This window comes from Bos taurus, chromosome 23 (assembly GCF_002263795.3).
Source record: "Bos taurus isolate L1 Dominette 01449 registration number 42190680 breed Hereford chromosome 23, ARS-UCD2.0, whole genome shotgun sequence".
In the NCBI taxonomy this organism is placed as follows: domain Eukaryota; kingdom Metazoa; phylum Chordata; class Mammalia; order Artiodactyla; family Bovidae; genus Bos; species Bos taurus.
In genome coordinates, this window is record NC_037350.1 from 30,753,764 (window position 1) to 30,768,252 (window position 14,489).

General features: G+C 39.0%; 1 protein-coding gene across 1 annotated transcript; it reads right to left on the reverse strand.

Moving 5' to 3' along the window:
- Positions 1–9,525: 9,525 nt before the first annotated feature.
- On the reverse strand, positions 9,526–10,470 carry OR2B7B (olfactory receptor family 2 subfamily B member 7B). The gene has a single exon (NM_001390355.1). The coding sequence runs from the start codon at positions 10,468–10,470 to the stop codon at positions 9,526–9,528; it is 945 nt and encodes a 314-aa protein (NP_001377284.1).
- Positions 10,471–14,489: the final 4,019 nt, after the last annotated feature.

Sequence of the window (14,489 nt, forward strand, 5' to 3'; positions counted from 1 at the left end):
TTACTTCATTACTGTTGAAAAGTGAGTGTTCAGATTCTAAGTTCATATACTCATTTCAACTTCCAGAGACGCTGATTCAGTGTTGTGACAGCATCTGCTTTGTAGTTACTGTTTTAAAAATCTCCAATAACTTTTCTTGTTTGTACTCCCATTTGGGTTCCACATAACTCCACATCTATTTGCAAAAAGATTGTATGTGTCTAAATTACAAGAAGCCCAAATAAGATCATAAAACCACTGAAACACTATATGGAATATTATTAATAATATTTTCTAGGAGTTACTCTAATATACCATTCATTCTCTTATTTGGATCATGGCTCTACTAAAATTCCATGGTTTGATGTTTTTCACTGATGTAGGTGGAGCACTTGTGGGGAAAATAAAGTTGAATCTCAAAGAAAATCTTGCTGCATTAACCCCGGTAAAGCCATTCAGACATCAGGTGCAACTGTAACCTCAGCAGTGCAGCCGCCATATTGTGTAGGATCATTTCAGAGAAGGCCGCGCCTAGGACTCACTGAGCGAAGGGTATGATGCACTGCTGGCGGTGACACTGGTAGCCCTTTGTTGGTAAGAACACCAGGTAGTTCTTACATGCATTTTTGTACACAGCAGGAGAAAAACACCAATGTGAGGTACAAAGTTGGTTATTTTAATTTTGTGAACCACCTAGTTCCTTTCTAAAATGAGATTTTTAAATGAGGAATTTTCGAGGGCATTATATCTGAGCAGCATATGACCCAAGTTCTACTGCATATTCTACACATTTTACCTCCTGTGATGAAGCAAAAGTTTCAAAGGGTAAAATATGTTTAGATTTTTCTCGTCATGCCATTTTATAAACTCTTTGATTTAGGCATCAATTGGTTAAGACCTTAGAATGTCTACTCTGGCAAACGTCCTGTGAAATTCAGATTTAGTGAAGTATAAAAATATTGAAAATTGCCCCTGATTCCCAGGAAATCCCATGTTTGGTGGAGATGTCCTCAGACTCATCAGAAGGAAATTGAAAAAATAAATATTGTGTCTATTAATTTAAAAATACATGCCTAAGCTTTAGTAGTAGCTGTGTAATTGTGAAATAACTGTCACAGAGTTCTGAATTATGAGTAACAAAACAAACATTCCAGAAAAAATTAATCTGCCATAGTAGCTCTTAGATCCCTGCTACTGCTACTGCTAATTCTCTTCAGTCGTGTCCGACTCTTAGCGACCCCATGGACTGCAGCCTATCAGGCTCCTCCGTCCATGGGATTTTCCAGGCAAGAGTACTGGAGTGGGGTGCCATTGCCTTCTCCACTTAGATCCCTACTATAGCTCAGTTTATACCATAAATTTATTTTCAGGTATAGATTCTGTTTTTTGGTGTCAGTTAAATGTCACAAACAGTGATTTTTCTCTGGAGGTTAGAGCTTTGACTGTGCAATCATCACAGAAATATTTATGATTTTTGGTAGATTTCCTCAGCATGTACCACTAAGCAAGTAAGTGCATTTGTGTCTCTTAGTGGAGACAAAAGCATGACAACTATCACACAGTTCCCTCTCCTAGCAGCTAACCATCCTCCTGGTCTAGAACCCTCTCGCCAATTTGCCTGAGAAGTGGTCTTGCAAGCTGGACATGGCAGTGTGGGTAAATTATATACAAGGTCAAGATTCTATCTATATTCCTAACACACCACACTCTTCACCCTTGAGTTAAATACTTGTGAAACCAAGGATTTTGACTCCACAGTAATGCTGAACATATACCTGATAAAAAGCAGTTTGGAGTGCTCTGTACTCGGAATGGTGAGAAATTTCCCCCCTCTCCTTATTACTCAATCAGGTCTTGATAGTTATGCCCAAATAGTCACTTACAAATCCCTCAATGATACTTTATTTGGTACAGAAACCCTCAAGGTCACATGAAGTCACAAAGCCCATTTTCCTGAGTGAGCAGCTACTTGTCTGCTCCTGAGGACTGCCACAAAACAGATTTATTTGTTTTAAGCAAATGCTTGAGCATCATTTGGATGTGTATTTTACTTCAGAATAAATTATAGATAATAAAGGTATCTAGATCCCAGGCTAAAATAATAATAAAAAAAGATCACTTAAAAGATACTACATACCTAAAGTTCCGTTCTATTTTGTAAATTTTTCAAATGATATCTACTGTTACAAGCTTTCCCTCTTTAGTTCCCAGAACAGGGATTGAACCCATGCCCCCTGCAGAAGAACAGGGAGCCTATACCCCGGAACACTAGGGAATTCCCTCCTTTTGAATTCTTAATATCTGTGAAATGGTTGCAGTGGGTGTACCCATGCCTTGGCTAAATTATTTGATCCCATCTGTAGTTTGAACTGTCAATACACCCAAGAGAAATTCATAATCTTTCATCATTTTTGCCTTCTGAGGAATACAAGGTGAACACAGTGTTCTCAGGAAATGTGTCACCCTTGGAAGCCTGAAGTATCAGTATGACTCCCATGAAACACAATTCCTTTATGTATTTATTTTAATTGGAGGCTGATTACTTTAAAATATTGTGGTGGTTCTTGCCATACATTCACATGAATCAGCCATGGGTGTACATGTGTTACCCATCCCAAATCCTCCTCCCACCTCCCTCCCCATCTCATCCCTCAGGGTCATCCCATTGCACCAGCCCTGAGCACCCTGTCTCATGCATTGAACCTGGACTGGTGATCTGTTTCACATATGATAATATACATGTTTCAATGCTATTCTCTCAAATCATCCCACCCTCACCTTCTCCCACAGAGTCCAAAAGTCTGTTCTTTACATCTGTGTCTCTTTTGCTGATCCGCATATAGGGTCATTCATTGTTACCATCTTTCTAAATTCCATATAATTGCATTAATATACTATATTGGTGTTTTTCTTTCTGACTTACTTGCTCTGTATAATAGGCACCAGTTTCATCCAGCTCATTAGAACTAAATAAAATGCATTCTTTTTAGTAGCTGAGTAATATTCCATTGTGTATATGTACCACAACTTTCTTATCCATTCGTCTGCCGATGGACATATAGGTTGACTCCATTGGCTATTGTTCTGGCTACTGTAAACAGTGCTGCGATGAACACTGGGGTAAATGTGTGTCTTTCAATTCTGGTTTCCTTGGGAAACACAGTTCTTAACCAGCACCAGATTGACTAGCAATTAGAAAATAATACAAAACAAGAGCAACAACATGTGCAATGTCTGTGAGGCCCCAAACCAGTCAGACACTGCTTCCTGAATCTAGGTTTTTAAAATGGAATATATAAAATAAATGAGGGACTCTCCCTTATTTAACTTGCATCATACAAGTCAGCAAAGGAAAGCTTGAGAGTTTCTCGCTTGATATGTGTCCTCACCTTTGTAGTGTTCTGGCTTTTAGGACTTTTATTCATTAGAACAATTGTAGTCTGTAGACTGTAGGTTTATCACATTCTAAATAGACCCTATCCACCCTGCTAAAAACATTAGTAGAATGGTAATCAGCATATAGTGACCCCTGTAATATCCTCATTTATCTCCTAGTCAGTAGATTTCAGTGTTAACTGTTTGTTTGCCCAGGGTTCTGCTCTAACCAGGGTCACTGAGGACGGAAGAACAGATTATAGTTCTCTGTCAACTCTTTCCTCTGTAGGTGTGCTCTTTTCTGATGCCTGTTTGTATTATGACTGAGAGCTTCTTCCGTCTTTTAAGTATTGTAGCATAGTTCAACTTGATATGGCAGACTCAGGGAATCACAGTGTATGGAAATGTCTTGTGGATGTGGTTTCCTGGAAAGGGGTACTCTGTGTAAATGCAGAAATGAGAAGTTGTATGTCTCCTGAATCAGAGGGTTCAGGGGAAGGTGTCCCTGAAACAGCTATAGGGATTGGGTATTCATGCTCCTTTTAAACAGTCTATTCTACTGATGTATATTGTTTGGTGGATTCTTTTAACCATTTTGTAATGAATTAAATCCACAATGTCTTTAGAAGCTGCAAGTTATTCTAATTAGGTGACCATTTCTGAGGGTAATTTTAACCTCTTTTGAGAGTGAAACTCTTCAGTTGTGAAAAGTGAAAGTCACTCCGTTGTGTCCAACTCTTTGTGACCTGACGGAGTGTAGCCCATGAGGCTCCTCTGTCCATGGCATTCCTCAGGCAAGAATAATGGAGTGGGTTGCCATTTCCTTCTCCAGGGGATCTTCCTGACCCAGGGATCTTCCTTGAGGATTGAACCTGGTATCTTGCATTGAAGCAGATATTTTACCCTCTGAGCCACCAGGGAAGCTGTTGCTGTACCTGTGGCTTTAGTCTCACTGAAGCATCCTAGGCATTTCCAGTGATTAGGTTATTGGGGATACTCAGGATCAATGCAATGTCACTGTTAGTTGTAAAAGCCTTTCTCAGGAGCCCAGTCCTGATTTTGTGTTAGCTGGTCACAAGTAGTGCTTAGTAAATATTTTTCAGTCCTTATTTCATGCATTTGAGGATTGTTAAATAGTATCCAAAGATTCTCTTTAGAAAGCTTCTTAATAATGCATCCACTCATTGAGAATTGTTTGGTTTAATATAAATAAAGTGAGCACCATAGTCATCAATGTGTTATTTTTATCATAAGATCAATCTCTCTCTGAATTTACTCCCCATCTTGGAAAAAAGCTTCAGTATTTCCCAAAGAATATTTCTCCTCATATTCCTCCCCAGCATGTTCAATGTGGTTTATATTTGGCTTTAAATAACACACATTACTAAGTGATTACACAAGCTGGATGTGAACATCCACAAACTCACACTGTACATGCAACCACTTTTAGATTGATCTCTTAACTCTTTCCTGAGGATGAACAGTAGAAGGAAATGTTTTCTTTAGCTTATATCACTTAGAAGATACAGGTTTATATATGGTGTAATTTCAGTGTTTTCAGAAATAAGGACAAATACACACAAGTCAATGTGGTAATTTTTTATCCCTGCAAGTCACATTAAAAAGAAAATTGATAAAATTTGCTGCTCTAAGGAGCTTCATGGAAGAAATCATGCTCCTTTTGCTGTTACGATGAACATACAAAATATTAAACTTTTAGAAGTGCCATTCTTTCAGACTCTGGATTGAAATTGGGATCATAAAGAGAAGGCAGTCTCTGTATTTAGGATTAAGTTAGAGTATTTTCCTTTATTAACTATGTAGAAATTTTTGTCTTAACCAATAGTGAACATCTGAGTTAGGAGAGGAAAAATAAGTAGGATGAAAGAAATGAATAATAACTCTTATTTTCATTTATTTTCCTCTATATCTAATGAGATGTAAATTGAGCAAGTTTAAAGAGTACAAAGTGTGATTTGATATACCTACATATGGTAAAGTGATTACTACATAGTGTTAGCTAAGATCTTTATCTTGTCAAATATTTATTCCCCTTATAAAATTTAAAAAGCTTTATTTTTTTGATTCCTCAGAAATTAATTTTTAGCTGGAAGTTTGGACCTATTTGCCAATATCTCCCCATTTCTTCTATCTCTTTGCCCCTGGTAACCACCATTCTTCCCTCTGTTTGTAACAAGTTCAGCTTTTCTGATGCCACATGTATGTGAGATCATACAGCATTTGTCTTTCTCCTCTGACATTTCACTGAGCATAATGCTCTCAAGGTCCATCCATGTTGCTGCAAAGGGCAGTATTTCATTCTTTCTCATTAATGAATAATATTCCTTTGGATATGCATAGAACTTTTTCTTTAGCCATTCACCTCTTTGGTCACCTATGTTTTTTTCTGTATCTTGTCTATTGTGAAAAATGAGGCCATTGAACATGGGAGTGCAGATAGTGATTTCATTTTATTTGGTGTACCTAGAATTTGGATGGAGAAGGCAATGGCACCCCACTCTGGTACTCTTGCCTAGAAAATCCTGTGGACGGAGCCTGGTAGGCTGCAGTCCATGGGGTCTCGAAGAGTCGGACATGACTGAGCGACTTCACTTTCACTTTTCACTCTCATGCATTGGAGAAGGAAATGGCAACCCACTCCAGTGTTCTTGCCTGGAGAATCCCAGGGATGGGGGAGCCTGGTGGGCTGCCGTCTATGGGGTCGCACAGAGTCGGACACGACTGAGGGGACTTAGTAGTAGCAGCAGCAGAATTTGGATTGCTGGATAACATGGAAATTCTATCTTTAGTTTTTTTGGTATCTTCATATTATCCTTCATAGTGGCTTACCAAATTACATTCGCATCAACAGTACATAGGTGTTCCTTTTCCAATTACACCAACTGTTGTTATCCTTTATCTTTTTAATGATAGCTATTCTTTTATTTTCTTCCAGCCTCACTGAGGAATGTTTTCTTCTAGAAGTTTTATGACTTCATGTCTTATATACAGTATTGCATAGGTTTGAGATGTATAGAATAGTAATTTGAGTTACATACATCATGAAATGATGATCACAATATGTGTGTGTATATATCATTTTTCAGATTCTTAACCTTTATTGGGTACAAAAATAGTTACAAAATATTGACTATAGTTTCTTCTGCTGTACAGTAGGTCCTTGTTCTATTCAGCCTTTATCTTGTTGTCTTCTAGAGATAGAAGTGGAGAAGGCAATGGCACCCCATTCCAGAACTCTTGCCTGGAAAATCCCATGGATGGGGGAGCCTGGTAGGCTGCAGTCCATGGGGTCTCGAACAGTCAGACACGACTGAGTGACTTCATTTTCTTGGCAACCCACTTCAGTGTTCTTGCCTGAAGAATCCCAGGGACGGGGGAGCCTGGTGAGGTCGCACAGAGTTGGACACGACTGAAGCGACTTAGCAGTAACAGCAGCAGAGATAGAAGAGATACAATCTTCTCCTGGGTTTTGACAGAAAGTCTCAGGAGTCTTATTTTCTCAGCCCTGAAAGACTCTTGGACCTTAAGTTCTGCCCCTCACAGACGTCTAGCTTAGGTTTTTAGCCCCTGCTTCATGAAGCTTCAAAATTTGGCAACTGCCTTACCCAAGAGAACTATGTGTTAGAGAAAGGACCCCGTACCCCAGCGAGTTTTTGTTCCCTAAGCATAATGGAGTTGCAGGATAGATTGTTCCATATTTTTGAAACTTTGGTCTGGCTTTCTGGCTTCCCAGGGAGCCCACTGGAAATAGAAATGTCCACTGGAAACATCTGGCCACATAGTTAAGTCTCTTTAACTTTTCAGCTTGTCACTCTAGCCTTACATGAGTGTTTGGCTGTTCATGTTTTCATGGCAAAGTCTCTCTCTATGTGCCACGCTCAATCCTCAGCTTACACTCAAGTTCATCAAATGCTCTAAGAGAGAGAAAAAAAAAAGCACTTGCCCTTCAGCTCACCTCAGAAGTGTTCAGTGTTTTCTGTTATTCATGTCTACATCACCCTCATCACTTTCACAACATTTATAATGGCTTCATAAATACGGTTGCTAAAATTAATTTGACCTTTCCAAGTACAATTGTTCCTCAGTATTATTGGCCAGGGATTGTTTCAGGCACTTCCTCCCACCCACTCCTATACTAGAAAAGCTGGATGCTCAAATCCTTTATGGAGAATGACAGATCAAATGGATCCATGTTTGGTTGAGTCTGTGGCTAAGGAGGAGTGACTGGACTTGCAGTGGGAACTTTGATCAGCTGTAACCTAGTGCACCTTATTGGGAAATGAAATTCACAAAAGACTACCTTGAATGAAATGATAAATTTTCAGCATTTATTTGCTGAAAAGGAAAAAAAATTAAGCATCTAGATGATTATAGAGTATGGAACTTTAGTGCCAAAAAATGATATGGTTATCAGTGAAGCTAGCTGTCATGGTTTGAAAGAAAATTCCAAGGGGTTGATATAAAAAAATCATATCTTCTCTATTACAAAAAATATAATCAGAAATCACTCATATTCAGTACAAGCAGAGATACGAATAGTACAGAACTCAACAATTCAGTAATCTATTTTCACTTAAATGAAGAAAATCCTTGTTCTATTATTTCATTAGCAGAATAGTACATGAAAAACCATCCAACTTTCCATTATTAAATAAGAACTATTTAAGAAGAACATATTTGCACAAAGGCACATTGAGCTTACCAGACAATTATTTCTGTGTTTTACATTGTTTTATAAAGTCCTTTCATTATCTGCCTTTTTATCATATCCTATTAAATACTAAAAATATTAAAATCTCTGGTAAAAGAAAATATTTTTGGCTACTAGTAAATTATGCATTTTTGTATGCTACATTATAAAAATGCAGATATACAAACAAATATTCACAACAAATGTCTTTTTCAGTCAAGATAAACTTAATTCAAGGCAATATAAACCCAGGAGTAGAATTTTCATCTGAAAATTATCACTATGATTTTTGTCTCAAGACCTGGTTACTAAGTATCTACATGGAATGAAAAGACCAGAGAGACTCACAGGACACATGATCTTGAATTGAGATCTTCATTAAATTGAGATCTTCAAGACAAGGTTCGTCTGAGTTGGCCAAAAATTGCTAATATCTAAACACTTTAAATGGAGAAGGCAATGGCACCCCACTCCAGTACTCTTGCCTGGAAAATCCCATGGATGGAGGAGCCTGGTAGGCTGCAGTCCATGGGGTCGCTGGGAGTCAGACACAACTGAGCGACTTCACTTTCACTTTTCACTTTCCTGCATTGGAGAAGGAAATGGCAACCCACTCCAGTGTTCTTGCTTGGAGAATCCCAGGGACAGGGGAGCCTGGTGCTGTCTATGGGGTTGCACAGAGTTGGACACGACTGAAGTGACTTAGCATAGCATAACATAAACACTTTAAATCTATTAAAGATGGTCAATGGATAGAAGAAACTTAGATCACTGAGAAGATAAAGCCAAATTTTATGTGAAAGTAACAAAAATATTTAGTGTGATCATTTAGAATCAAAGTATTCTGCTAATATCTGGTTTATTTAAAACTTTTAAGAAGTAAATGATTTGAAGTCCAGCATCCATACAGAAAGTGCAAGTACTTTAAGTTTCAGGTTTGATGAATTTTCACAGATTGAATACTTTATATCACCAATATCCAGATCAAGAATCACAACCTGACCAGAACTCCAGAATGCCCCTCCCCCACATATCTTCCAAGAGAGAACTCCCAGTCCCTGGGGGAACCACTGTTCTGACTTTCAATACCAGAGATTTGTTGTGCCTTGGTTGAATTTTATGTAAATGGAATCATACAGTAGGAAGTATTTTGTATGTAGTTTTCTCACTGTAAGTCACGTTTGTAAGAATCATTCATGTTTTTGTACGTGTAATTATTGTTCATTCCCATTATTGTGTAGTACATGATATACCATAGTTTATTTTTAGAGCATCTTATTTAACATATATTCTCCCTAGCAAAAGGTTTAGCTCAATGGGGACAGGAGCTTCTGTCTCACTGATATGTTTCAAGTACCTAGAACACTGTCTCGCACATGGATGTGTTTGATTAAATTAACCAGTTTTTAGTCACTCAGAAGTGTTCCATTGCAGAACTTCCTGGGCCTGCAAGCACTGCTTTAACTCTGCCTCAAGTCTAGGATTCTCCTCATTTGTCTCCTTAGTGCCCCTTTGACTTCCTTGTTTCTCAAAGTGTAAATCAGGGGATTAAGCAGGGGAGTCACCAGAGTATAGAACAGTGCAATGCTTTTGTTCACATCCTGTGAATAGCTGGAAGGAGGCTGAAGGTACATGGAGATGAGCGTCCCAAAGAAAATAATCACTACCATTAGGTGAGAACCACAGGTTCCAAAAGCCTTCTGTCTCCCTTGGGCCGACTTTATCTTCAGGACTGCACGGGTAATGTGACCGTAGGATACTAAGATGAGTGACAGGGGCACTACCAAAAAGAACACACTGACAGCAAAGAGTTCAGCCTCATTGACAGAGGTGTTGGTGCAGGCCAGTTTCAGCATCACTGGAACTTTACAGAAGAAATGGTCCACTTGGTTTTTACCACAGAGAGGAAGAGTCGTAGTCAGTGCTGTCTGGACTACAGAATTGCCAAAGCCTGTAAGCCAAGCAGTTACAACCAGTTGCAAGCAAAGCTGGGGATGCACGATCACCATGTAGTGGAGGGGACGGCACACAGCTACATAGCGGTCATAGGCCATGACAGACAGGAGGACACACTCTACTCCCCCAAGTCCCAAGGCAATGAAGAGCTGGGCCACACAGCCGCCATAGGTGATGGTCTTGTCCTTCCCCTTAAAGTTGGCCAGGGTCTGAGGGACAGTGCAAGTAGTCAAACAAAGATCCATAAAAGAGAGGTTGGAGAGGAAGAAGTACATAGGGGAGTGGAGGTGAGGATCCATCGTTGACAAAAGCATAATGGCACCATTGCCTAAACAGCTCAAGGAGTAGATGATCAGGATGACCGCAAAGAGAGCCGTTTCCAGCTGGGGCTGGTTGGAGAAGCCCAGGAGAATGAATCCAGAGAAGGCGCTGTCGTTAGCTCTTTCCATTGTACTCTGCTTGTTGGAGTTAAGAAGACTCCATACTTTTATGTTTAATCCACTTCTTTTCTCCTAGACTTTGATTAGAAGCTTGAGGCATTTTCACAGTTACCCTTTTGTTGACAAAAACGGAAGTACTAAAGAGTTACTTTGTAAGAGTACCTTCCATGTTTCACGCACTGACCAAAGCACTTTCTAGGCAATTTGTCAGAACAACTCTATAAGCTCGGCATTATCATGATTTCTACTAAATATATGAAGGAACTGAGGGTTAAAGAGGTGCAGTGATTTTATGAGAGTGATGTATTTAATAAACCACTGAGGCAGGATTCCAACAGACTCTACAATATAAGTTTTTAACTTTTGGGGACACTGTCTGTCTTTATGACTGTATGAACTAGAAAGATAACTCAAAAGTTTCTCAAAAATTAAATCTAGATGTTCTAAATAAGACACAAATATGTACTGCCTCAGTACTAGCTTCCCCTCCCCGCCACCCCGCCCCGGAGGATTGAATATATTTAAAGACCAGCTTTCCTGGTTATGTTTTGTGTAGAGAAAAACTTTATTTTTCTGAAGATGAAAAGATAATAGAATTTACTATTAACAATTTTATTCAGTTGGGAACAATACATTTTAATGTGTGGAGTAATGGAGCCTTTGGTGTTGAGTCTGTAATCATTTCTTTGATTGGAAACGTTTTATTGGAAGTGATCTAAGATTTTATTGTATCCAAACTGAAAGTTCCAGAGGGACTCAGTCTGAGTAACCATCATTGTAACCACCTGCAGTGAAAACTTAGGAAATCATCACTAGCTTTTAATTTTCTTTCACTTTATAAGTCTTTTGAAATTGTAAAATGGACTGGAATGGGTGTATTTAACTCAGAATACCATTATACCTACTCCTGTGGGTAAGAATCCCTTAGAAGAAATGGAGTAGACATCATAGTCAATGAAAGAGTCCAAAATGCAGTACTTGGATGCAGTCTCAAAAATGACAGAATGATCTCTGTTCGTTTCCAAGGCAAACCATTCAATATCATGGTAATACTGAAGAAGCTGAAGTTGGATGGTTCTATGAAGACCTACAAGACCTTCTAGAAGCAACACCCCCAAAAGATGTCCTTTTCATTATGGGGGACTGGAATGCAAAAGTAAGGAGTCAAGAGATACCTAGAGTAACAGGCAAATTTGGCCTTGGAGTACAGAATGAAGCAGGGCAAAGGCTAATAGAGTTTTGCCAAGAGAATGCACTGGTCATAGCAAACACCCTCTTCCAACAATACAAGAGAAGACTCTACACATGGACATCACCAGATGGTCAGTACCAAAATCAGACTGATTATTTTCTTTGCATCCAAAAATGGAGAAGCTCTATAAGGTCAGCAAAAACAAGACCAGAAATTGACTGTGGCTCGAATCATGAATTCCTTATTGCCAAATTCAGACTTAAATTATAGAAAGTAGGGAAAACCACTAGACCATTCTGACCTAAATCAAATCCCTTATGATTATACAGTGGAAATGACAAATAGATTCAAGGGATTAGATCTGATAGATAGAGTGCCTGAAGAACTATGGACAGAGGTTCATAACATTGTACAAGAGGCAGGGATCAAGACCATCCCAAAGAAAAAGAAATGCAAAAAGGCAAAATGGCTGTCTGAGGAGGCCTTACAAATAGCTGTGTATAGAAGAGAAGCAAAAGGCAAAGGAGAAAAGGAAAGATATACCCATTTGAATGCAGAGTTCCAAAGAATAGCAAGGAGAGATAAGAAAGCCTTCCTCAGCAATCAATGCAAAGAAATAGAGGAAAACAATAGAAGGGGAAAGTCTAGAGATCTCTTCAAGAAAATTAGAGATACCAAAGGAACATTTCATGCAAAGATGGGCACAATAAAGGACAGAAATGGTATGGACCTAACAGAAGCAGAAGATATTAAAAGAGGTGGCAAGAATACACAGAGGAACTATACAAAAAAGATTTTCCTGACCCAGATAATCACCATGGTATGATCACCAACCTAGAGCCAGTCCTTCTGGATTGTGATGTCAAGTGGGCCTTAGGAAGCAGCACTACAAACAAAGCTACTGGAAGTGATGGAATTCCAGTTGAGCTATTTCAAATCCTAAAAGATGATGTGGTGAAAGTGCTGCACTCAATATGCCAGCAAATAGGGAAAACTCAGCTAGTGGCCACAGGACTGGAAAAGGTCAGTTTTCATTCCAATCCCAAAGAAAGGCAATGCCAAAGAATGCTCAAACTACTACACAATTGCACTCATCTCACATGCTAGTAAAGTAAAATTCTCCAAGCCAGGCTTCAGCAGCACATGAACTGTAAACTTCCAGATGTTCAAGATGGATTTAGAAAAGGCAGAGGAAACAGAGATCAAATTGCCAGCATCTGTTGGATCATTAAAAAAGCAAGAGAGTTAAAAAAAAAAAAATATCTACTTCTGCTTTAATGACTATACCAAAGCTGTTGATTTTGTGGACCACAACAAACTGTGGAAAATTCTTAAAGAGATGGGAATACCAGACCACCTGACCTGCCTCTTGAGAAATCTGTTTGCAGGTCAGGAAGGAATAGTTAGAAATGGACATGGAACAACAGACTGGTTCCAAATAGGGAAAGGAGTATGTCAAGGCTGTGTATTGTCATCCTGCTTTTTTAAACTTATATGCAGAGTACATTATGCAAAATGCTGGGCTGGATGAAGCACAAGCTGGAATCAAGATTGCCAGGAGAAATATCAATAACCTGAGATATGCAGATGAACCACCCTTATGGCAGAAAGTGAAGAGGAACTCAAAAGCCTCTTGATGAAAGTGAAAGAGGAGAGTGAAAAAGTTGGTGTAAAACTCAACATTCAGAAAACTAAAATCATGGCATCTGGTCCCATCACTTCATGACAAATAGGTGGGGAAACAATGGAAACAGGAACAGACTTTATTTTTCTGGGCTCCAAAATCACTGCAGATGGTGACTGTATCCATGAAATTAAAAGACGCTTACTCTTTGGAAGGAAAGTTAGGACCAACCTAGACAGCATATTCAAAAGCAGAGACATTACTTTGTCAACAAAGGTCCATCTAGTCAAGGCTATGGTTTTTCCAGTAGTCATGTATGGCTGTGAGAGTTGGACTATAAAGAAAGCTGAGCACCAAAGAATTGATGCTTTTGAACTGTCCCCTGGACTGCAAGGAGATCCAACCAGTCCATCCTAAAGGAGATCAGTCCTGGGTGTTCATTGGAAGGACTGATACTGAAGCTGAAACTCCAATACTTTGGCCACCTGATGCGAAGAGCTGACTCATTGGAAAAGATCCTGATGCTGGGAAAGATTGAAGGCAGGAGGAGAAGGGGACGACAGAGGATGAGATGGTTGGATGGCATGACTGACTCTGGGAGTTTGGGTAGACTCCGGGAGTTGGTGATGGACAGGGAGGCCTGGCGTACTGTGGTTCATGGAGTCGCAAAGAGTCGGACACGACTGAGTGACTGAACTGAACAGATTACCTAAAGAAGAGAAATATTTCATAATAGCACTGCAGCCTAGAAAAGAGTCTAGTATATATAGGAGGTTTACAAAATAATTTTGTTAAATAAGTGAAAAGGAAGTTCAAAAACTGTAAAGGACTTTAGAAACTGAATTTAGGAGCTATAGAAATTTATAAACGTACAAGAGGAAAAAAAATGAATTTTTGAACAAGAGTTAAAAGCAGTCTTGACTGTTCTAATTTTATATTTTTTAATTGCTAGGTTTTATGGAAACTTGTAGGACTCCAACTTTTGTAAACATCACTTTTTTATTAACAAAATCCATGACCAGGCAGGAGCATCTTCTGCTGCCTCTCAATTACACATTTTCTGTTGGTTCTTAGTACTTCAATTCCTTTTATTACAAGTTTTTTAGTGATTATTTTGTGGCTTGGTGGCTGTTGTTACTGTGGTGTCAAAACGTTAAATTAATTTGGAATTAAAAGTTCTAAAACGCAATTAAATTGGAACAGGATACTTGG